The 24,761-nt window shown below is 38.5% G+C and overlaps 1 protein-coding gene across 17 annotated transcripts in view; it reads right to left on the bottom strand.

Annotated features, from left to right (window-relative positions):
* The window catches only part of PPP2R2B (protein phosphatase 2 regulatory subunit Bbeta), a 495,140-nt gene that overhangs the window by 345,750 nt on the left and 124,629 nt on the right, over positions 1 to 24,761 (bottom strand). For 4 of the 17 annotated variants that reach the window (XM_063811558.1, XM_054684655.2, XM_054684653.2 and 1 more), the window contains one exon: positions 5,007 to 5,049. The exons of the other annotated variants lie outside the window; for them this stretch is intronic. In XM_063811558.1, the coding sequence (XP_063667628.1) occupies positions 5,007 to 5,046 (40 nt within the window). In that variant the 5' untranslated portion in view covers positions 5,047 to 5,049. The remainder of the gene's footprint in view (positions 1 to 5,006; positions 5,050 to 24,761) is intronic. 17 annotated transcript variants of the gene reach the window in all.

Raw genomic sequence — 24,761 nt, forward strand, 5'->3', positions numbered from 1 at the left:
TGTCTAATGAAGGACACAGACAATGATCTAAGAGTAATTATGCCATGTAATCCATGCCAATGTGGGGGAATGCCAAGTAGCTCTGGGAGCACTTAGCAAGGCCACCCAGCAATATGTGGGGATGGTGGTAGGCTGTCAGGAAATATATTCCCTGAAGTGGCATTTTATCTGAGGCCTGAAAGTGTGAGCCAGGTAAAGGAGGATTGAAAGTAAAGAGGGCGAGAAAAGAGAAAAAAAGAAGTTCTCATAGTATGTTGGAGAAATTAAAAGAAGTTTGATATGTCTTCAGTGTAAAGTTTGGAAAAGGGTAGTAGAAAACATGGCTAGAGGAGGTAGCATGTCTTAAAGCTGTGCCAATCTGAGACCTAACTTCTGAGGTCTGCATATGCTTAGACTCAGATAGAGCTGGGTTTGATTCCCAGTTCTCATCTTTCCCAGCAACTTAGGCAAGTTATGCCACTTCTAAGTCTCATTTTCCTTATCTATATAATGGGGAATATACCTACTTCCTAGGATTGCTTGGAAAATTAAATGATGGAGCATATTTGTACCTGGCAGATTGGAGGTATTCAGCACATGGGAGCTACAGCTGTTGCTGTTACTACAGTCAAATACAATGGCATTCCAACAAGGAATAATGTATCAGGAAAGTAAGCTGTGCTGCCATCAGTTTAGGCATCAGCAGAGCCACATATGTTGACATTTTGGGGTAGGGTAACTTCCTGATGTGTCTCAGTATCTTATTCTTTTGAGAGTTTAGCCCTATCCTTTGTTTCAAGAAAGCAAAGATTTCCTGCTGTAAGCAGTGGAGTCATTTGATACAATCATTGTACCGATGCATTATTACACTTTGTCCTGGTCATTCATGCTGCCTAAGAAGATGCCTAAATGATCATCCCACTCCCCCTCTGAGTGGGCATAAGAAGTAAATGAAATAAATTAATGCAGTGGTTGCTAATACCTATGTTACCTTCTTTTTGTTATCAGCATTAAGACTCCCTGTAAGCAGGAAAAGAAAAAAAAAAACCCTAGACAGTTATGAAGGATGGTTTCTCAAAAAAAAAAGAAAAAAAAAAGACATGTCTATTGAGATTTTTACAGTCCTTTTGATTGCTTTTCACATCACTAGGCTCAAACAAACAGAATCTCTCTGTACAGAGAGAGAGTAAGAGGACATGCCCAAAGCACTAAAGCTCTCTCTGAGCCAAAAAAAGAAGCCTGTCATCTCATTTCGTTTAGCCCCTACGGCTGTGGGCTTGGTTTTTCTATGTTAATACTCTAACACACCTGTACTGAGAATTTACTCCTTGCCAGGTAACTGGGGATCATAGAAATAAAAGACATACTCTAAGCCCTCCAGAGGTCCTTGTTCTGTTGTGGGAGACAAACCAGTGAGCCAGGGTTTTTTTTTTTTTTTTTTTTTCTTCAATGCTGTCTAATGGACAGTCCCTGTACTAAATGCTTCATATGCTTTATTAAAGTCCTCCAAATCATTCTTCGAACTAGACAGTATAAAATTCCATTTGTGGATAAAACAATTGAGATTTAAAAGTGGTTACTAGGCTAGGTGTGGTGGCTCACGTCTGTAATCCCAGCACTTTGGGAAGCCAAGGTGGGCGGATGACCTGAGGTCGGCAGTTCGAAATCAGCCTGGCTAACATGGTGAAACCCCGTCTCTACTAAAAATACAAAATTAGCTGGGCGTGGTGGCGCCTGCCTGTAATCCTAACTATTTGGGAGGCTGAGGCAGGAGAATCGATTGAACCAGGGAGGCAGAACTTGCAGTGAGCCGAGATCACACCATTGCACTCCAGCCTGGGTGACAGAGTGAGACTCCGTCTCAAAAAAAAAAAAAAAAGGGGGTTACTAGTAACTTCCCCACAGATAGATAGGTAGTAAGGTAGTAAGTGGCAGAGCTGGGATGGGGCCAGGGCAGTCTTGCTTTTGCACTTTATGTCACGCTACCTCCACACTCCTCACAGTCTGTCAGTGGGTTACTTTGATATGTGTTATTAAGGGGTTACTTAAATACTAAGTACTGTGGAAGAACTGTGGGTCCACAGAGAGGAGGGGCTTTTGACAGAAGGCAGAGAAAGAGAAAGATGGAGTCAGAACAACTTGCCAAGGGAGGTGGCCTCTGCTCTGAGATTTGAAGGCTGAGCAGGGGTTGGCCATGTAAAAGCGTGAGGAAAGGAGACATCCTTTGAGCTAGAGTGAGCCGCAGTTACACCTTCATGGAGGCTTAGAGAACAGGATGTCTTCAAGGAGCTGCAGGTCGCTCAGTACAGCTCTTGGTTATCTGAAACAATAGAGGGAATGTGTGGGACAGATGATCTGAAATTTATGTCTGTTTGGCTTCTGTATGTACAATGTTTTTATTTATTTATATTCTGCCTTGTTCCACAAAGGTTTTGAAAGAAAATTCATTACATGGTTTTTATGCAGTGACCTTCCTAATTAAGTTTTTCTCAGCACTGTCATGTTCGTCTTTGTATTCCCTGAGCCATATGCAGAGAGACTTGAACAAAAGTTGAATTGGATTTACATACTTTGAGCACTCTGTAAGCAGTTAGCAAGGGCAACTGGTCCCAGAAGCTTGTGGGTGGAAAGGGAAAATTTTACTGGGCCAAAACGTAAAATTGCTTAGATTGAGGTACCGTATTTCATGGATTCCAACACACTATTGATTATAGGGTATGCTGTTATTAAACTTGAAGTGCTATCAAAAAAGAAAAAATCCTGTTCATTAAATTATAGCACAATATAAACTCACTATTTATTGCAAGATGTACTCTGATTTCAGATATATTAAATGTGGAAAAAAATGTGTCTTTAAAGAGAAAATGCATGGTGATATTAACTGCCACCCCAAATAGTCAGAAATTCTAAAATGTACTGATTCCCTAGTTGACATGAGAGAAAATGAGAAGTCTTACACATTTCTGGATGGCAATTTGCCCAACAACCTAAGCCCAAAAGATTCTGCAAACTCTTTGACCTAGCAATTATATCTCTAAGTCTGTGGGTTCGGTTTTTCTATGTAAAAAATAATTAAAGTTAAAGAAATATTAATTTAAATTTAAAAAGTTACATTGCATTTTAAAAATCAGGTAATAAAGTATTTGTTATAAGATTACTCCTGTGAAAAAATATATTTACATTTCATGTTTACATAGGAATTAAAATCTTGAATGACATATCAAAATGTTGACAGAGATTGTCTGGATGAAGCAATTTTGATTGATCATTTTATGTTCTAATTTTTCAAAAATTGGAAAACTACTGGTTAGATAATAGCCTTTTTTTTTTTTTTTTTTTTTTTTTTGGAGACGGAGTCTCCCTCTGTTGTCCAGGATGGAGTGATGGAGTGCATGGAGTGCAGTGGTGTGATCTCAGCTCACTGCAACCTCCGCCTCCTGGGTTCAAGCGATTCTCCTGCCTCAGCCTCCTGAGTAGCTGGGACTACAGGCGCATGCTGCCACGCCTGGGTAATTTTTTGTATTTTAGTAGAGACAGGGTTTCACCATGTTGCCCAGGCTGGTCTCGAACTCCTGAGCTCAGGCAATCAGATATGGGCCTTTAAGTAGACAATACACATGTGAATATTGGAAAATTAACTCCCTTGTCTTAGAAACTTTATTTTTTATGAAGTAGGCTCCCGAATCTTTCCTGTCTCATCAATGAGTCTGTCCAGGCTCCAGGTGGTTCCAACTGAGGCCCTGGTTAAAAGGGTGTGAAGATTATTTGATTCCCAATTGGAAATACAGCTTTATCACCTGGAATTTTCCCTTAAAAGTTGATACCTAGAAGGAGAAAATAAAAATAAATACTTCTACCTCAGGGTACCAGAGGGTCTGGGGAATGAGATCTTTAGGATGTAATCTTAGTCTGAGGCAAACTGTGAGACCCTGAGCACATGCAAGTCACGTTCAAGGTCCTGCGAGTGGGAAAGAGGGTGATGAGCAGAAGTCAAGCTTAGGCTTTAACTTTTGCCGTTGCTTAAATGGTAAATCCTCCATCTCTAAGAGTCACACTGCTACAAATTCACAACTTTTGTTTTGTAAGTCATTCATAATTCTTCATAAATGTTTTTTCTAAAAGACAAACTTTTTGGTGGCCTAGACTCCACTTTAAGGGGAAAATGCAACACTGACTATATCTATTTATGAGGTGAACTGGACCTCCAGCTTCATAGAGGAAACATTTTTGAATGGTCAAACATAGTATTCCTGCTTGAATAGGAAAAATTGTAACTATCCATTTGGTATTTGTATTTTATCCCCAAATTAGTGAGTTGCCTTTTTGACATTTTTTTCAAGGTAGCTTTATATTTATGTATAGCTTGCTTTTAAAAAATAAGCTGTTCTTATACTTCCCAACATTATATACCTAACTGTTCCTTAATTTAAAGCTCAGCTCATGTACAAGTTTTATTTTGCAATCAAGTTTTATTTACTTGTTTATAGAGTTTGGCTTGTCATTGCTTTTTGTCAGCTCTGCAAGGTTTGAGCCATTTGTAATCTTTGAATATTTACATAGTATCTATCTACCTACATCTATTTTTTATATAATGTATGGCAGTTGTAACCTAAAAGAGTAAAACAAAGATTTCAAGTGCCATGGAAGTCTAGGTCAAGAAGAGATGAGTTAGCATTTGGTGAACAAAAGTATTCTAGTGGGCATCTACTGTCTGTCTTTCTTGCATCATTTTCTTCTTTCTCTGGATAGCAGAACTCCATGTTGATCTTTCCACTCCACTTTGTCTTAATAGAGCTACAAGACTCAGAGCCCTGCCCTCCTGGCTGCAGATTCAGGCCTGGATGATTGAAGCGCCACATCTACTTGGCCAGGATAGTTGACTCAAGTGTGAACATCTATTCCAAATCCAACAGAGAACTTCTCTGAAATATTTATATATGGACACAGAGAAGGAGAATTTTTCTCCTCTTTTTTGCTTTCATTTTGGATTGTGAGCCATAAGAATGCCAGTCAGGAGTTATACCTACTTGTTCTGGCCAGATGGAAGAAGTCCAGATGGAAGAACATTTGCTAGGAAAAAAAAAAACAAAACATAAGGCTACTGCCCAAGGAGAACATATCTAAAAAGGGAGCACAGTGACACATATTTAATGAGTCCTTAAAGACTGGATGCCACCTCTGCCCTTTGATTTCCCAACAAAATCCCTTTTCCTTTTCTTCGTATAAACTTGATAGAATTGGGTTTCCGTCATTTGAAACTGCCCAAGTGCTTGACTAATCCTTGGCCCCTTAGTTATCTTCCAAATCACACTAGGTGCATACATATCCTCCCCATGCATCCACAGTTGTCTGTGTTCCACTGAATTCTCTATCATATGAGCATCCAAACAGGTATGATTTTATTAAATTAGTATCAGTGTAGTTACTCTAAAGAGAATATGAGTGACTTCAGCCTAGTATACTTTCCATAAGCTGTAGCCTTCTCCTAGAAGTATTCCTTGTTGAATAGTTCTTTGCCCTAGTGTTCAGACTTTAGTACTGGACTAGGACATTTGTCCACCGCTGGTGCATTTAGAGCCTCAATTTTACATTGCTGAAGACCTAGCACAATCAGAAGGAATGAGTTTCCTGGAGACTTGTCTTCTTTGTTCTCAAGATTACCAAAGGCCATTTTAGAAAGAAAATGATTATAAGCCTACATGAAATGCAACAAGATTTTATAGCAATCAAGCCTGACTTTAGAAGGCAGCTGGAAAACAGGACACTCCTCCTCCCACCCTTTCTTCTCCCCAACAAATGCCATATGTCTGTTCACAATGCATTCTGGCTAACTGCTATGTGGTTGACCTTCGATACTGAAAAAATGCCAAAACACTTGGGACCTAATTTTCCTTTCAGCTCATTGTTATAGTCACATTTAATATGGTTGAGGGAAAACATGAAAATTATGACAAACTGGCCTGAAATTCTTTAAAGTAGTCCATCAATAAGACAGATCTCTGGATAATTCATAATATTTGTGATGGTTCAGAGAAGGAGCAGTCTTTGGGGCCCTTGAAAAATGATGCTTCTGTTGCCTAGGGATGTGTTCAGAACCACGTCAGCATTTATGTCATCTGTAGAAAAACTAAAAAACATTAGGTTGGTGCAATTACTTTTGTGCCCACCTGATAGAATCTTTCCACTTCCTTTTTCTATGAGCAGTTAATTCAATTTCAGATTACTATATTGGATGCAGAACAGTTAATAGAGGAGTTTGCTAGTCCATGTGTGGCATAGCAGAATGAAGAGACTTTTTATTGCATCTGTATAGTAAATGAAATTTCCTCCCCAAATTAAAATAGCTTTTGTGTTGGTTTCTTAGGGCTGCCATAACAAAGTCACAAACTAGGTGTCTTAAATGACAGGCATTTATTCTTTCACAGTTCTGGGGACTAGAAGTCTGAAATCGAGGTGTTGGCAGGGGCAACCACCCTCTGAAACCTGTAGAGGAGAACCTTTTATTGCTTCTTCCAGCTTTTGGTGTTTGCTGCCAATCTTGGCATTCTTTGGCTTGTAGATGCCTCACTCCGGTCTCTGCCTCCCCAGTTGCATGGCCATCTTCTTCCTGAGTGTCTCTCTTATGAGTACAACAGTTATATTGGATCAGGGCCCACTCTAATTCAGAATGATCTCATTTTAACTTGATTTTTCAGATTACATGCGCAAAGACTCTTTTCAAATAAGATGACATTCTGAGGTGCTATGAGTTAGGACTTCAACATATTTTGGAGAGAACATGATTTAACCCTTAACAGCTAAATTGTTGCCTGATTGTAAAACTAATATAATTAGTGAAAAAGAGAGGTATAAAGAAGAAATTAAAAATCATCCAGATTCCTCCCACCAAAAATAACCATGTTAACAATTTGGTGGATGTCTTTTCAAATATTTCTCAAAACAAATGTTCTTTTCTTATACCGTCAGAAATAAGTGAAGTTCAAGGACAGAAGCAGTTGAAGATGTCTACAGTTTTGTGCAGATTATAACAAATGATGCTGTGATGTGTCTTTCTTCTTTCTCTTTTTAGTTGCACTTGTGCAATTACTCCTTTAGGATAAATGCTTAGAAATACTATGTCTGTGTGGAAGAAAAATATGCATTTTTATACATATTATCAAGTTATACACTAGAAAGAATGGACTAACTCCATTCCCACCAATAATGCATGAGAACTCCTGTTTCTCCCATCTTCTTTGTCCTTTAGATTACAAGTATTAGTATGATATATGTTACAAACTTTAAATTTATGAATATTTCTATGTTCTCCTATGTGAAATTCTAAATCATGGCATTTCTTTATTCTTAGGTAATAAATGTGAATCCATAGTTTTTTTTTTTTTTGAGATGGAGTCTCACTCTGTCACCCAGGCTGGAATGCAGTGGCATGATCTTGGCTCACTGCAAGCTCCACCTCCCAGGTTCACGCCATTCTACTGCCTCAGTCTCCCGAGTAGCTGGGACTACAGGTGCCCGCCACCACGCCCGACTAAATTTTTTTGTATTTAGTAGAGACAGGGTTTCACCGTGTTAGCCAGGATGGTCTCGATCTCCTGAACTCGTGATCCGCCCACCTGGGCCTCCTAAAGTGCTGGGATTACAGGCGTGAGCTACTACGCCCGGCCCAAATCCATAATTTTAATCTAGTATTTTCACACTTTGATAAATTTCTAATTCTGACCCATCCACAACATGTTTTTAGTACAGGGTATGAAATTGCAATCCAGAGATTCTGATTGAACTGAGTTTTATTTCTTTATTAAGTCACTCAAAATTACATTGTTTGGGAATGTGAATGGGAAATTTAGTGTGTTTCCTGTTTGCCTTTCCAAGAGATCAGGTTCATTTAATCAAAGGCCTTGTACTAATTCACAGAAAAATGCATACTCAAAAAGTAATCAGGGACATAATGTTGAGCCATGGTAATAAGCAGTACTTTTAGCTTCAGTACTCATAGTTAATTGAATTTATCAACATTCTTGCTGTAACGAAACCCTTTTCTCTCCCATTCAGCCCATGAGGTTGTAAGAAAGTAAATGACATTACAGGGTTAATCTTGACTCCATTTTAATGTGTTTTCTTTAAATTGCAATCTTGGCACATTTGGGCCTTTTGATTATCAGTAGTTGAAATTACTTGCCAACCATCTTTCAACTCTTTAGAATGGGCTTGATGTTAAGACCCCTGGTTTAGAGAAGCACTAATTTTTTTTTTTTAATAGCAGAAAGGCATAAGCTCAGAGAGAAGTGTTCTTTCCCCAGAGAAAATCTGTAAGGAGTTATATGAGAGGATCCAAATCCAGCTTACTGAAACAAGCACTGTTTTCAGATAAAATGAAGACAATATCCCTTCGTATCTCTTTCCGTGATCCTTCACATGGATTCACTATTGAGGAACACTTGCTCCCAAAATACACCCTTCTTCACACTGGCCTTTTACTGCTAACTTTGTATTGGATTGGTGGGTGATTCTGTCTATTCTTTCGGCCTCATTGACATGTGTTCAAGGAGAGGCAGCCCCAACACCTTGTCTCAAGTGGATGACATTTCCTGTCAGTAACTTGCTATTTAGCTACAGAGACCAGCCTCCTCATCCTTATCTCTTTAAAGGAGTAAATGAATACAAATTAAAGTTTTAATCTCAGACTGTAACATCAATAGTATTTTCACTACAAGTAGTTCCATAATGGTCTCATTACTGCTCCTAAGTGCAATACGCTGAGACGTCTAAATTGCCGATTGCCACTACATATATTGTTTGAGAAAAGGTATCCAGGTAACCATGGCGATTGTGTCTCCAGGCAGGATGGGAGTGGGGTGGGAAACTATTTCATTAATTGAAGGGAAGAGATTGAAAAGAGATTTTCAAGCTTTAGATCAGAGAGAGAAAGAAAGAAAAGGTAGATCCCACAACCTTATTTTGTTTTCATTATTAGATTATGCAACCCAAGGAAACTCCAAATGATTTGAAAGGTTCAGAGAAATCACAAGATTAAATAACAGCAGTATTCTTAGCCTTTCCACATTATTACAGTGGTTGACCTGTACCAGATTTTCTTTGGCTGGGTTTTATATAGTTTGATTGAAATTTGATATATCTCCTGAGAAAGCAGAATTGTGTCCCATGATTTAAAGAGAAAAAAAAAGGAAGAATACTCACAGGAGCGGGAAGACTGTGTAGGTGGTATAAGAGCTCTATTTAGTTCAAGTTGATAGCACCTGAAAAGGCTGATTTTATCAGTAAAATTCATTTGCAACCTTGCTTCCCTGCCCTTCCTCCACCCTTGGTAGTCCTCAACCTTTAAAACAATTTATTAAAGGTAAAGAAACACTGTGATGAAAAGAGGGCATCTAGATAATAGGGAAGAAGAAAACGAATGTCTGATCTGGTCTCTCAGAGGAGTCTAATAGTTTGTTTTCATTGAAAAGGTATGGCAAATTAGTGATTAGATCAGCTTCTGTTATTTAACCAAAGATGCCCTCTTGTAACTTACTGTGTTGACTCTTTGACAAATATGTTCTAACTTAAGATTTGCAAAAATCTCACTTACACAGATAGACAAACTGACTTCTAGTATACGTTAGCCATAGTTGGGGAATTATTTTTCAAATTAGGCCAATATACAGCACTTTAATGACCCATGTTAAATCTCTGTAACTCCTGATGAATACCTGCTTTGTACTCCCTACACACTATACTATCTAGTTAATTCAGGAAGAAAAATAGAAGACATTAGATGCAACTATTACCAAACAGGGTAGTGAGGACTTGGATATGTTCTTCAGGTTCCTTCCTCAAAATTTAAGTCCAATTTTCATCAATCACTGGGAGAGGCAATGTAGGAAATTTTATTTACAGAAATGAGGAAAGCAACCTAAAACTGGGTGGATAATTATTAACCAAATGGATTTTATTTTAAAACAAACATTTCTTTTCTGCCAAACAGATTTTTATCTTGGAAAGCAAATACTTTTCCAGAATTGGGCCAGAAATCATGGTCTGAATTGTAATAGTTGTTTGGGCACTGTCCAAGTCCGATATATTGACTACCTTGCTCCCCATTGCAACCCAGAGGCTTTTCGTAACAAGAAGCTAAAGTTGTGCTGCTATAGCAGCTGCTGATGATGTTTTTTAAGGGCTGTGTGCCCAGGGTGCACCCACTGGAGAGGCAATAGGAAATAAAAATAGCAATTTGTTTTCCTAAAGTTTAGAGGACAGTGGGGGAAAGCATTTTCAGCCTTGTCATCAGGGATAACATAGTTTTATATTGTGTGCACATGAGTCTAATTTTTGAAGACAGAAAATCATTGTGTAAGGCAATTAGATTTGAGAAAGAATGTTACTGATGGTATGCAAGAAGAACCATTGTTTCCAAGAATGAGCTGAGATGCGTGTCAGATCTTTCTAATAGCCAGGTGTTACTATGGACCACTGCCTAATGGTCAGTGTGTCGTCAGCTGCTGGCAACTCTTACGTTATAAAGACAAATATTGGGATTGTGCAGAGACTGAAGGGTGACCCAGAGGCTGAGTGAGATTTGTTACATTTGGGCTATCGATTCTAATTCACAATTTAGTTTTTGAGCCAAGCCAGCCATTAGTCATGTGGATTCTATAAAATGATTTATCTAAAATCTCTTTATCCCTGTGTTCCCTTTTAACACTGTAGCCGCTTAAGCAACAGCTTTACACAAAAGGACATACAATTAGCTAGTAGCGAGTATAGCCCAACTACCCCTGTGCACACTTAAGCAATCAACTTGAAGCAGTACCAGATGAAGAGAGACAAGTCTTTTTTTCCCATCTTTCAAAGGTGGCTCTGATATCTGTCTTCCCCCTGTCCCCCCACCACTGCTTGGAGTATGATAGGACAACAGCAAGAGCTCACATGCCAAGTGATGCTTGAATTCACGGTAATTGCTCCTCCTTCCCAGTTCTGGGGTGTAAGTTAGAGTCTCTCATTGCAAGTTTCATTTTCAAAAGGCAGTGCAATCAATAGTGTTACTTTTCTGAGCCCCAAGTCTGTTGCTTAGTCTCAGCATCTCCGATGATTGTGGGTCTATTAGCATAAGCTAGAACTGTAAGTGGTGAATATTTTTATTATCTAAAATTACACTAGAACTGTTAGGCCGAAAGATTACAATTTGTCACTGAATGTGGATGTATGGAGAATTGTATGTAGAGTATATAAAATCTTTTCTATGTCTAATTTGCATTGCAAATTGAGAAGCTAACCAGAGGTCTTGAGGAAATAACATAAATAAAACATGGCTTCACTACTGTAAATGCTCAATTCATGCCAGAGGAGGCCAAAGCCATTACAGAAGGATTGTTTCCATCTAAACAATTCCCATCTCACACACTTCCCTTCTAAAGTGGCTGCCAATAGGACGGGAATTGGGTGGATGGGGTGGGGGTGGGGGTATCTGTTTAGACAGCTTTAAAAAATACTCAGCAGAGAAAGCCTGAGAGGGTGTTTCTCAAGAAAGCCAAAGTCAAGGCTCAATCCTGCGTCTTGTTTTATGTTGAACATCCTCACAACTGAAGGAAAGACAGCAACCTGCTCTTCAGTTTCAGCCCCAAGGAACCAGAGATCTACACAAGGTCAGTAATCAGACAAAGCTCATTACTAAACGTTTAGGGAAAAATTCCATAATATGAGGCAGATGCCTTGGTTAGTTTACAGACAACATTCAGGATCTCTCAAAATGTGAACTTCTACTTCAGTGGATATTTGTTATATTTCTGCACAGCATTTATGCTCTCTTCTTGTGACAACAGCACCCCAATTCTACTTTGGGGTCTATCTCTTCGTTATTCTACCTGCATGTGCTTTGCGCCTACTTCATAATTTCCAAAGCCTGAATATGTGGTTTAGACATCTGTGCAGTCTGCTCTCTAGTGATTGGATCAGGATCAACAGGGACCAGCACGTGACTGAAATCTGGTCAATGAAATTCATTTCCTGTTTTTTCTGGAACTGTTGGAGAAGTGGACTGTCTCAGTCGCTGAGCTTGGTGCTTTGTGTAATGAGATGATTGAGGCTTGGAGCTGCAGCCAGAGAACAGAGCCAATGGGACAGAAGCCAAGTTGAGAGGCCAGAAGAAAGACAGAAGGTGCCTAACTAAACATATGGTTTAAAGCCTTATATACCTGGGGCCAGCCCTATTTTGTGACTGTTTGATGAGGCAATACATTCTCTTGTTGCTCAAATCACTTAGACTTTCTGTGAGAGATCTAACGGCCATATGCACCTTTCTCACCACTGTCCTTTCACATCTCACCATCCACCACTTCCTTCTTTGGAGCCGCTGTAAGTGAACTTGGCTTAGCCATGCAACCCTGTGTTCTCATGAGTCCATGCTTTTGCTTATGCTACCACTTCATTAGGAATGCCCTTGCGTTCTCTTGTTTTCCTCAAGGCCAAATCCCACTACTCACCTTTCATGTTCAACCCAATCACCTTCTCTGTAAAGGTGGTAGCATAAGCAAAGGCATGGACTCATGAGACCACAGGGTTGTGTGGCTAAGCCAAGTTCTCTTCATTCATATTTTTCCCCTACTCCTCTCAAGGCAAAATTTAAAACTTCCCATGCTGTGTTCATATAATCATTTCCCTTACCCTATAAACCCTTAACACTTTATGCAAATACTTTTTGAGACTGTCTGTCTCTCCCATGAGGCTTTAAGACTGGGGACTATGTTTATTCAACATTCAGAGGCAGGAAACATTGTTACGGGCATGAGCTGTCTTTGGATGCAGACTGCCTGGGTTTAAACACTGGCTCTGCTACTTTCTAGGTGTTTGGCTTAAATATATTATCTACTCTGTCTGTGCCATGGTTTCCTCATTTATACAACGAGGGATAACGTTAATACCTATTTGTCTTATAGGTTAGTTGGGAGGATGAAATGACTTAATGCATGTGAAGTCCTTGATACTGTTCCTGGAAGATGGTAAAATTTCAATAAATATTAGCTATTATTATTATATTTCTAGTTTCTAATAATGCCTGATGTAGGTACACAAAAATATAAATGTAACAATGAAAAGAAGGCTTAAATTCTTTAAGTCTTATATATTAAGTAGAAAACAAAGGGAAAAAAAGAAATAACTTAATCTTTATAATTTTGTTTTCTTAAATTCATGTGTTCCTATGAGAAATCATGAATCATTAAAGGAAATTTGGCTGATTTGGGGAGATTTGTTCATATTCATTCATTTGGTGCAAAAACTTCTATTAAGAGGGCATTATGATTGGACTTGAGAGTTAAAATTAAGATAATATCCTTACTTTCAAGAGGCTCATGGCTTAGAAGATACATTTGACAGGTAAATAAGTAACTATAATTGAGTGGATGTGCAACAACAGAAGTATGCACACATACCATGAGGGCATAGAGTAATGTTTCCTGAAACTGCTGTACATAAGACTCATCTAAGGACTTTGCTAAAAATCACAGAATCTCAGAAAGGGCACCCATGGAGCTTCTGAAACACTGGGTTTGGGGTCATGTATCTGTACTTGTAACAGAACTTCATGGGTAATTCCTGGCATAAAAGACAGGATAATAACTTTTTGCCTGAATAGGTCAAGGAATGCTGCATGGTGAAGGTGATACATGTGCTAGTTACTTACAGATGATTAGGAGTTTGCTAACATTTGACATGAGTGGTACTATTAAGCTTCAAGAATAGTTTTTTTTTTTTACAATCAACAAAGTGAAGAGACAACCAACATAATGGGAGAAAATATTTGCAAACTATCTATCCAACAAGAGATTAATAACCAGAACATATAAGGAGCTCAAACAACTCAATGGGAAAAAAATCTAATAATTTGATTTTAAAAATTGACAAGAGTTCTGAATAGACATTTCTCCAAAGAAGACATACAAATGGCAAATAGGCATATGTAAAAGCACTCAGTGTCATTGATCATCTGAGAAATGCAAATCCAAATTACAATGAGATATCATCTCACCCCAGTTAAAATAAAAACCAGTTAAAATGGTTTTTATCCAGACAGGCAATAACAAATGCCACTGAGGAAGTAGAGAAAAGGCAAGCCTCTTATGCTGTTGGTGGGGATGTAAATTAGTACAACCACTATGTAGAACAGTATGTAGATTCCTCAAAAAACTAAAAATAGAGCTACCATATAATCCAGCAATCCCACTGCTACGTATATCCCCAAAGAAAGGAAATCAGTATATCAAAGAGCTATCTGGACTCCCATGTTTATTTCAGCACTATTCACAGTATCCAAGATTTGGAAGCAGCCTAAGTGTCCATCAACAGATGAATAAAGAAAACATGGTACCTATACACAATAAAATACTATTCAGCCATAAAAAAGAATGAAATTCTGTCATTTGCAACAACATGGATGGAACTGGAGTACATTATGTTAAGTAAAATAAGCCAGGCACAGAAAGACAAACAATTGAACTCATGGAGACAGAGAGTAGAATGATGGTTACCAGAGGCTGGGAAGGGTAGTGGGGATAGGAGTGGGGATTAATGGGTACAAAAATATAATTAGATAAAATAAGTAAGAGCCAGTATTTGATAGCACAACAGAATGATTACTGTCAACAATAATTTATTGTACTTTAAAAAATAGCTAAAAGGATATAATTGGAAGGTTTGTAATGCAAAGAAATGATGAATGCTTGAGGAGATGGGCACCCCATTTATCCCGATGTGATTATTATGCATTGTATGCCTGTATTAAAATATCTCATGTACCTCATAAATATATATACCTACATTTTACCTGTAAAAATAAAAAATAAGGCAATCAGGGAACTTTGAACATGATTGATAATTTATGTTAAAGAAGTACTGTTAGCTTTTTAAAGCGCCATTAAAAAAATGAATAGCTTTGCTGATATCACTGCCAAAGACAGAGCACAGAGCCTGACAGTTGTTCTACTTATCCCAAATTATGTCACATTTAAAAAAAAAAATTTAAGTTTCAAGTTGGCAGCACAGTGAATCACCTGGAAAGACCTTGAAATATGGTGACATTTGGGGCCCATCCCCTGAAGTTCAGGTTCAACTGCTCTGAGACAAGGCCAAACATCAGTACTTTTCCAAGTACTGACAGTTCTTTTTAATGCTTTTAAAAGGTAGTGACAATAAATATACAGCCAAAGAGTCACTCTTTAGGCTGTACATAGTATCCCTAGAAAGACTCTAAGTGCTGGACCTAACATCACAGGTTGTATGCTCCCAGACGCCAAGACAGACCAAGTCTCTTGCTTGAATAAATGTCAAAAGAGGGTGACTAAAGTCATGGTATAATTTCCAAGCTTTACATGAACAAATTAATGCTGTTAGCACAAAATAGGATACAAACAACATAGGTATGCCATTTACCAGGTAATTAATATAAGAAATATTTAATTCTTAGTGCCAAAAATTTTCGGCAATATGGATAAAACACTAAAGGGTGTAAATGCAGTCATCTTTAAATCCTGGTACTGCAGTACTATGATGGTATACAACCTCAGGTAGAGATAAGATCAAGCATCTAAATTTGAGATTTTTCATGATTGAAAGACCCAGACAAATGGCCCTTCTATCTAAGACCTCACTTACCACTTGGCAGTTCTTCAAATTCACTCCTGGAGCTGAACTCCAGATTTAAATAAAGCATTATTTCTGAGAATGGTACTCTGGAATCTCTTTTTTGTTTGTTTGTTTGTTTGTTTTTAAATATCAGCTTTATTGAGGTATAATATACAATAGAATGTATGCATTTTAAGTGTACAGTTTGATGGGTTTTGATAATTATTATACCCATGTAACCAGTAACCACCAACACAGTTAAGATATAGAACATTTCCATTCTCCGTTTAAAGTTCCTCATGCCTTTTTTTTTTTTAAATTAAGTTCCAGTGTATATGTGCAGGATGTGCAGGTTTGTTACATAGGTAAATATGTGCCATGGTGATTTGCTGCACCTATCAACCCACCACCTAAGTATTAAGCCCGGTATGCATTAGCTATTTTTCCTGATGCTCTCCCCCATCTCCCGACAGGTCCCTCCCAATAGGCCCCAGTGTGTTTTTCTTCTCCCTGAGTTCATGTGTTCTCATTGTTCAGCTCTCACTTATAAGTGAGAACCTGAGGTGTTTGGTTTTCCGTTCCTGTGTTAGTTTGCTGAGGATAATGAGTCCAAGCTTCATCCATGTCCCTGCAAAGGACATGATCTCATTTCTTTTTATGGCTGCATAATATTGCATGGTATATAGGTACCACATTTTTAAAATCCGGTCTACCACTGATGGGCATTTGGGTTGATTCCATGTCTTTGCTATTGTGAATAGTGTAGCAATGAACCTATGCATACATGTATCTTTATAATACAATGATTTATATACCTTTGGGTATATACCCAGTAATGGGATTGCTGGGTCAAATGGTGTTTCTGGTTCTAAATCTTTGGAGAATCGCCACAGTGTCTTCCACAATGGTTGAACTAATTTACATAGAATCTCTGTTTTTTTTTTTTTAAAGCTCCTCAGTGACTTAACATAGGTGATCCACCCTGGCATTAGAGGATCATGGAAATTTATAATCTTTGGCACTTTTGTAATGCTAAGATTCTACAAATAAAATTCTACCTGTATGAGTAAACTGAAAATATTATTATCATGATCTTCAATATCTTCCCATGGGAGTAAAGGAATAACTCCCTTTCTTTCTTGCCCTGTTGATTTTTTAAATCCTTTCTTTGGGGTGACCAAGTCCTTTGTAATGATCACTTATTATTACAAACCAAGATAAACAACACCATAAAGTACTTGTGGTGATTTTTTTTTCTCCATCCATTCACTCTTTTTGACAGACAACAGCATCCTGCTGGGGCACCTCTTTTCCATCACTGTGTGTGATCTTAGTGAGGCTGTCAATCAGGATGCCTTGAATGTGATCCAAGTTAAAATGATCACGTTGTCTCTCTCAAGACTTTGGGTATTGAGCTGAGCTACACAAGGATGGGGGGAAAAAGTTGGGGTCGATTAATTCCTGGAATAGCTTTCAGATGGGACAGTCAACTGGATACATAGACACCCTAGCTGCCCAGTTCCAACCCTTTCTCAGCTAGATTTTCAATATGCTGAACTACCTATGTTCTGCCAACAATGTCCTGTTTTGCTAGCTTTAGCCAGGATCAGTTTCCGTTGCTTGCAACTGAAGAACTCTATAAGGTACAATGTTATAAGAAAGGCAGTAACACCATCTGTATAGTCTGGAACCGCAGGATCTGGTCTGGTGATAGATTATAGCTAAGGTCAGTGGAAAGTGTGAGCGAGTGAGATTATGTGATTAACCTTGGCTGCTAGGTATGTGAGAGTCATAAGCTTTAGCAAATGGATGACCTGGATGGTTATCCACTTCAGACAAAATGTTAGCAAATGAATAGAAACAGCAGATAATAAGTGAGAGGGGGAGGGGACTAAAATCATAGTAAGTTTAGGCAGATAGCTGCAAAGTTTCAAAATAAAACCCATCTCTGAGGTTAACAGATAAAATATGTAAAAATGATAAACAATATTTAGAATCCCTGGCTTCACAAGCCAAAAGCTAAATGGCTGATACTCAGTTACATGCCCTCCTGCTAATCAAAACAGAGCACTGAGTTATAAACTAGAAAGTGTAGTAAGAAATGCACATGAATCTGCATCTGAACAAAACTACTGATTGTGAATAAATCTGCAACATGGCTTCTGATAAAGCATTTACTCTCCTCATTTGCTCGACCTGTAGCTGTTGCATTCAAAATACATACACATATACTTACACAGACATATTTATATTTGCAATTTATAATATGTCTGAAATGTAATACTCCAGTTCATTTGCAAAGGTTGCTACCAAGGTATATGGGGTATAATTTTATCATCCAGGGCACAATGAATACACCAGCTCCAAACATAGAAGTCACTGAGTTGCCATATATTACTATAGAACAAGCATTTTATTTCAAACGATGGGAACCTCACATAAGTTAGGGGAGGAAAGGCAAAAATGAATTCAGTGGTGTTAATGGAGTTGGTCAAATACTTGTTATTTAAGTGACAAAAAGATATAAAGTGATACAAAACTGAATTTGCTAAATTATCAGAAGAAAATGAATCCCACCAAGTGAAGAAGTTAATATGGCAAAATGGCCAATGTTTATGGAATACTTAGCCTGTGTTAAACATTGCGCTGAGCCCTTCAATAAACACAATCTCCATTAATTTTATAACAATCCCATGAAGTAGTTATTATTCCTATTTAACTGTTAAAAATAGGTTTCGGTGACTATCGGCTACTGAGGATGTATCCAATGCCAAACTCCTATGTAAGAATGCATACATCTAAACACAAATGTGGATATTTTAATAAGACATTCAAAGCCAGAAAATGGGTAGAGATGCATGAAAAGAGAATTGGTAGCATCAACTACTTTGGTTGTTCACTAAGAAAGAACTGAAGTCTCCAGTATTTCTAAATTGGGATATGAATATCTACCAATTGGTATCTGTGAGGTAGACTTGGGGGGCAGGTGTGCATGCAATTTAATTTTCCCTATAAATACCACATTATGACAGCATTTCCCTGTAGAAGAGAGGATCACATAGTTTGGTTTTACCAAGAGACTTTTTTTTTTTTTTTTTCAGTTTGGGGAGCCATCAGAGCCAGTCTCTCTCCCTCCTCCGAACCTCACTCCTGGAAGGTGTTTTCTTGGTATTAGTTCTCCAGGACCTCAAAATATATAAGGATACTTTAATACAACTACTGCTCTGCTAAAATGGAATGACTAACATTGAAATGATTCCCATGTCAGTTTTTAAGCAGATCAGTTGGACCTCCAGAAAATGTATGAATTGAAAAGACATGCTTCACTTAGAATAATAGTCTCCAATCTCATCCAGGTCAGGAATGGAAAACCAAACATTGAATGTTCTCACTCATAAGTGGGAGCTAAGCTATGAGGATGCAAAGGCATAAGCATGACAGTGGACTTTGGGAACTCAGGGGGAAAGTGTGGGAAGGGGGTGAGGGTAAAAGACTACAAACTGGGTGCAGTATACACTGCTTGGGTGATGGGTGCACCAAAATCTCACAAATCTCCACCAAAACACTTACTCAGGTAACCAAACACCACCGTTCCCCAATAACCTATGAAAATACAAAATTAAATGAAAAGAGAGCCAAGATCTTTAGAGAAACACACACACGAGTACATATGTGTATGTATACATATATGAATATATGTATATGTGTGTGTGTGTGTGTGTGTGTGTGTTGAGTTGAGGGTATAGTGGCAATGATACTATTGAGTGTTTCCTTTACTTAGCTCTTACCCCAAAAGACATATTTTCTAATCAGTAAAATAAACCAGGTACAATCCCATAGTGTAGGTATTTCCAAACTTCACTGACCATCAGAATAAAAATAGCCAGAGTTTTTCTGAATGCTTACTGTATAGGAAGAACCATGATGAATAACTTATCTGCTCGATGGTCCTCCCAAGTAGGTATAATTTCCCTCTTTCATAGATGAGATAATAGACTCAGTCAGGTTGAATTATTTGGCCATTAACTCATCTAGTGAGAGTGAAAACCATAATTTAAACATAAGCAGTCTTTACCAAGAGCTCATACTCTACCAATTGTGCTAAAATATAATACAGTATTGTTGGAGCCTAGGAATCTGAATAATTAAAAGCCCCCAGATGATTCTTATGCATCCAGCTCAATACTGGTCCAAGAATCCACTGGTAAGTCTTTGATGTGCATATCAATCACCTGCAGATTTTGTTAAATTATAAATATTGATTCATTAGGTCTGGGTGTGGGCCTGAGAATCTGGATTTCTAACAAGTTCCAGGTAATGCCAATGCTGTTGGTTCCTAGACTACATTTTGAGTAGCAAGTAAATAGGGCACAGCATTCAGTTATACAATGTTTTAAATTGTTCTGTAATGAAAACTATAAATTACGTCCCCAGATAAATTGGAAGCACCTGAAGTATCAATTTTACAGTATCTCCATATGCTAGTAGTACTAGACCCATAAAAAAATTAAGCCATTCAAATAATGCTTGGTAAGTAATTCCCAAGAGAAGTGCTCTTCTGACTCTTTTTAACACCCAGCACAAGAAGAACTGGAACAAAGGTGCTTGCTTACTCTCAGAGTGCAGGTGTCCTGATTTACTTCTGCATGGAAGAGGTTACAGATTCTGTCCCTCTGTCTGGTCACTTGATAGGTTGTCATTAACAATAGTCTTCTTTCTATTACTTTTTTTTTTTTTTTTGAGACAGTCTTGCTCTGTCACCCAGGCAGGAGTGCAGTGGCATGATCTCGTCTCACTGCAATCTCTACCTCCTGGGTTCAAGCAATTCTCCTGCCTCAGCCTCCTGAGTAGCTGGGATTACAGATGCCCACCACTGTGCCTGGCTAATTTTTGTAATTTTAGTAGAGACGGGGTTTCACCACGTTGGTCAGGCTTGTCTCAAACTCCTGAACTCATGATCCACCTACCTCGGCTTCCCAAAGTGCTGGGATTACAGGTGTGAGCCACTGAGCCTGGCCCAATAGTCTTCTTTCTAAGGAGTCTAAGAAAATAGTTATGAAGGGATATCAACAAAGTCATTAGAAAGCAGAACAAAGGTAAAAGACACATGTTCTTTGGGATTAAAGAAATTAAGTGCAAAGAACCCCACAATTTTCTCCCGTCAAATTTCCATTCAATTTTTTTTCATATTAATTATTACAAGGTTTTTGCACAATTTATTCTCCTATACACTTTAATCTCATGAACGGAAAAAACTTTGCCTGAATTCTTGACTCCCATGCTCTTTATTCTCCTATCTGATCCCCAACTATGTGGAACTGTCATCACAGAAAAATAATTGCCCTGGTCACTCCCCAAAAAGCTTGCTCAAGATTTTATCCACTTTTGTTTCACCAAAGATTTGATCTTGGGGAAAAATATATCCAACTCAGCCAGCTTTTGAAATAACCCAGGATATTGTCATCATGCATATTTTAGAAACACTTCAAACTTAAGAGTACACTCCATCTCTTTCCATAGGTCTCCCCATGCCAAACACACAGACCAGTCCACAGACTTGAGATTATACCTCTTTCCAGAAGACAATATGCATATGTATGCATATATCTGTCTTAGCCCATCTGGTCTACTATAACAAAGTACCATAGACTGAGTGCCTTAAACAACAAACATTTACTTCTCACAGTTCTGGAGGCTGAAAGTCCAAGATCAAGGGGCCAGCAGATTTGGTGTCTGATGAGGACTCTCTTCCTGGTTTGCAGATGGCCATCTTTCACGTGTCCTTACATCTTTACATGGTGGAAAGAGCAAGGGAACTCTCTGGAGTCTCTCTTTTGAGGGCATTAATCCCATTTATTAGGATTCTATCTTCATGGCCTCATCACCTCCCAAAGGTCCATCTCTTAATACCATCACACTGGGGGTTAAGATTTCAGCATATGAATTTTGGAATACATAAACATTTGGTCTATAGCCATATCCTAGAACTAGAGTTCTAGGATTCCACTAGAACTAGAACTAGAGTTCTAGAGTTCCACATTTTGGAACTCAAATATTTCATTATTTGGAAGACATGAATCACCAAGTGTTTCTCCAAGTAAAACATATTGCCCAATATTTTACCACTTGCAGTAAATATGTGTGTTGCCCTCTAGAGCTGTGAGCTTCAAAATGGAGGGGACATACACTACCCAGGTGAGTCTTATTTAAAAATGCAGATTTCTAGATTCTATGCCCAGCAATTCTGATTTAGATCAACAGTCAGACTTAGAAATCTACATTTGCATAAGCATCCCATGTAGTCTTGCTTCAGAAGCTCATAGTTCAGAATGAGAGATAGCCATGTAAACAAATGACTGCCATCCGATATGATAAATTGAATGACAGAAGTGTGTACCATGCATAGTGCTAGCTGCAAGGGGTGGGGGCACAGTAGGAATTTTACTTAGTCTAGAGAAGGATGTTAGAGGCTTCTTCAAATAGTGTATTTAAGTTGAGCCTTGAGAGAGAAGGGAAAATTCAGTGGGCACCAGTTGATGGGATATAAACAAATAAATACATCTTTATTTGTGTGATTGTTGGAGATAAAGTTAGAGGGCAGTGGGAGCAGGTAGAGGCACCTGACACAAATAGTTATGTAGGTTGTACTCTACCCAGCTTTAGGGCACCAATCACACCATAGTCATCATAGTTTTGTACATTTGTTGCAATAACTTTCTGACCTATGGTAACACTATATCTTGAATAAATGGTCTCAGTTTCTAAGTTGTGCAAAGACCAGTGGGCCAGTGCTAGGTCTAGAGGAGAGGAAGTGGGAAGACTATATCCCTTGTTCACAATTTTCAGTCTCACGTATATCACTTCACAAGGAACACAGGGAATCCTGGAGGAAGAAAATACTATAATTACAGCCTATGGTGTTGGCTGCATGTCAAAAAGATGTACCTGCTCAAAATATAAAGTGAACCTAGGACTGACAGAAAAGGGTCAAATAATGAGGGAAGTAGGAAAATCTGAGTTGGAGGAGGATCAGCAAACATCTATTTTTTTTTCTCCAAACGTTGCTGCCAAGACATTAATCAAACAACCCATATCCAGTGTTCCTCAGATACAACAACGAGCAGACATTAATCGCAGATCTCCCGAAGGCCCCACCCTTTCAAATTCCAGGCACCATCTGTGAAGAGAAGTACCTTTTATTTTCCCTTGAGGATGCTCAGCTGCCACTGTCTCTAGCCCTTATCTGGGTCCTTGGAGCCCTTTACTCTATTGAATTGTCTTGATATTCATACCAAAGCCTTCAATCCCAGAGAGATCTTTCCATTCCATTTTTGAAGGAAATATCACTAGTAGATCTGCCTCCATGAGCACTTTCTGGGTATGGCATATTTACCTTCTAAGGAAAGATGAGGAATCCATAAAATTAGTGTTAGTCATCTTACCTCTGTAACCACTTATTACTTTATTACCGTCACTACCAAAAATAATATTTATTCATCACTCTTCATGTGCTAATCAATTTTACTAACTCTGTATTGTCACGATTTTCATTTCATCCTCACAAAATTTCCATAATGTAGCCATTATTAAACCTCATTTAGAGAGAACATCAAGATTCAGAGAGGTTATGTAACTTACCCTGAATTATGTAGTTAATAAATACTAGAGCCAGGATATAAACTCAAGATTGTCCAACTTGAAAGGCCATAGTATAAATCAGTATATGATACTGCCTCTGCCCTCTTTCCTTCAGATCATGAGCTATATCATTACTATCTTCCGAGTGCCTTTGTGTGAACTTAGCTCTTTGTATGTATTAACCAATTTAAACCTCACAACAACCTTATGCAATAGGTTCTATTATTTCCATTTCAGAGATGAGAAAACTATGGCACAGAGAAATTAAATTACATGCCCAAGATCATCCATTTAGTAAGTAGTTGGAGGTGGGATTCAAACAATTCAAAAAAGCTGTTGAGATCTTGTTTATTTCACATTTGGTTCTTACATAGTAGCCTTAATCTAACCAAAGCCAATATTTTTAAGGTGTTTTAATAAATATCTAGGAAAATATACTGACATCCAGATTTACAATTTAGTTCAGAGGGAGAGTATGGTAGAAACCTGGAAATTCTAAGTCTAAAGTCTTTGCCTTCAAATATGATAGTCCTTGGAAACTAAATAGAATTTTATAGTAAATAATCAAAACCTGCCTACCTAACATGCCTTCTTGGCATTAATGTTTTCATTCAATTGTTTAATGACCGATGTGTGTTTACTGAGTGCCTGCAGCTTCAGGGACTGGGGAATCTAAGGGGATTGAGACATAATCCCTGCCTTCAGAAAGCTTACAGTCTGGTAGAGACTCAGAAGGAAACAGTGATTGTAGTATAGGTATCAAGTGCTATGATTAATTGGGAGCTCCATGAAGACAGAGTCTCTGCCTTACTCTGCTTTATCTCCACCCAATACCTCACCTATTGCCTGGCAGAGTGAGAATACAAATATTTATATATGCATGCATGAATAAATGCATGCACTGTGGTGGTGCTGGGGAACTGCAGGCAGGGTTGGGGGGCAGGAGCTAAGTCAGCTGGGAATGAGACAGAGAGGACAATGGAAAGGTTTCTGGGTCCTTGAAGAGGTGCTTGAACTGTGCTGAAACTGAAGAAGTTAGCATCAGTAAGCCAGGCAAGGGAAGAGGAGGATGGGAGAAACAGACAAATAGACAAGAGCACTGTAAGTGAGTTGTTATGCTGATGATGGGTCTGTGCAAGGCTTTCCAGGTTTGGCTGGGGGAACATACAGAAAGGAGAACCAGCTGACATACTGAGGAAGAACAAGGGAGACTAGAAGCAGAGTAGCGAGACGACAATGAGAGAGCTCAAGAGGTCAGCAGGAGACAGATCATATTTCCCAAGCTAAGCATTTTGAACCTGACTCTGAAAGCCATGGAGGAGCCATTGATAGGTTTTAAGCAGGGAAATGTCATGATCACTTTTAGTTGATTGCAAAATTGTAAACCCTTCTTTCCTAACCCTCTGTAGGGATGGCTGTGTTAGATAATACTACATTGTTTCAGGACTTAATGAGTAGAGGTCATCTACCTCCAGCTCTGTTCTAGACCTACCTGACTATAATTCTCCCTCCTAGGTTCTTACTCAGAT

The sequence above is a fragment of the Pan troglodytes genome, chromosome 4 (genome assembly GCF_028858775.2).
Source record: "Pan troglodytes isolate AG18354 chromosome 4, NHGRI_mPanTro3-v2.0_pri, whole genome shotgun sequence".
Classification (NCBI taxonomy): Eukaryota; Metazoa; Chordata; class Mammalia; order Primates; family Hominidae; genus Pan; species Pan troglodytes.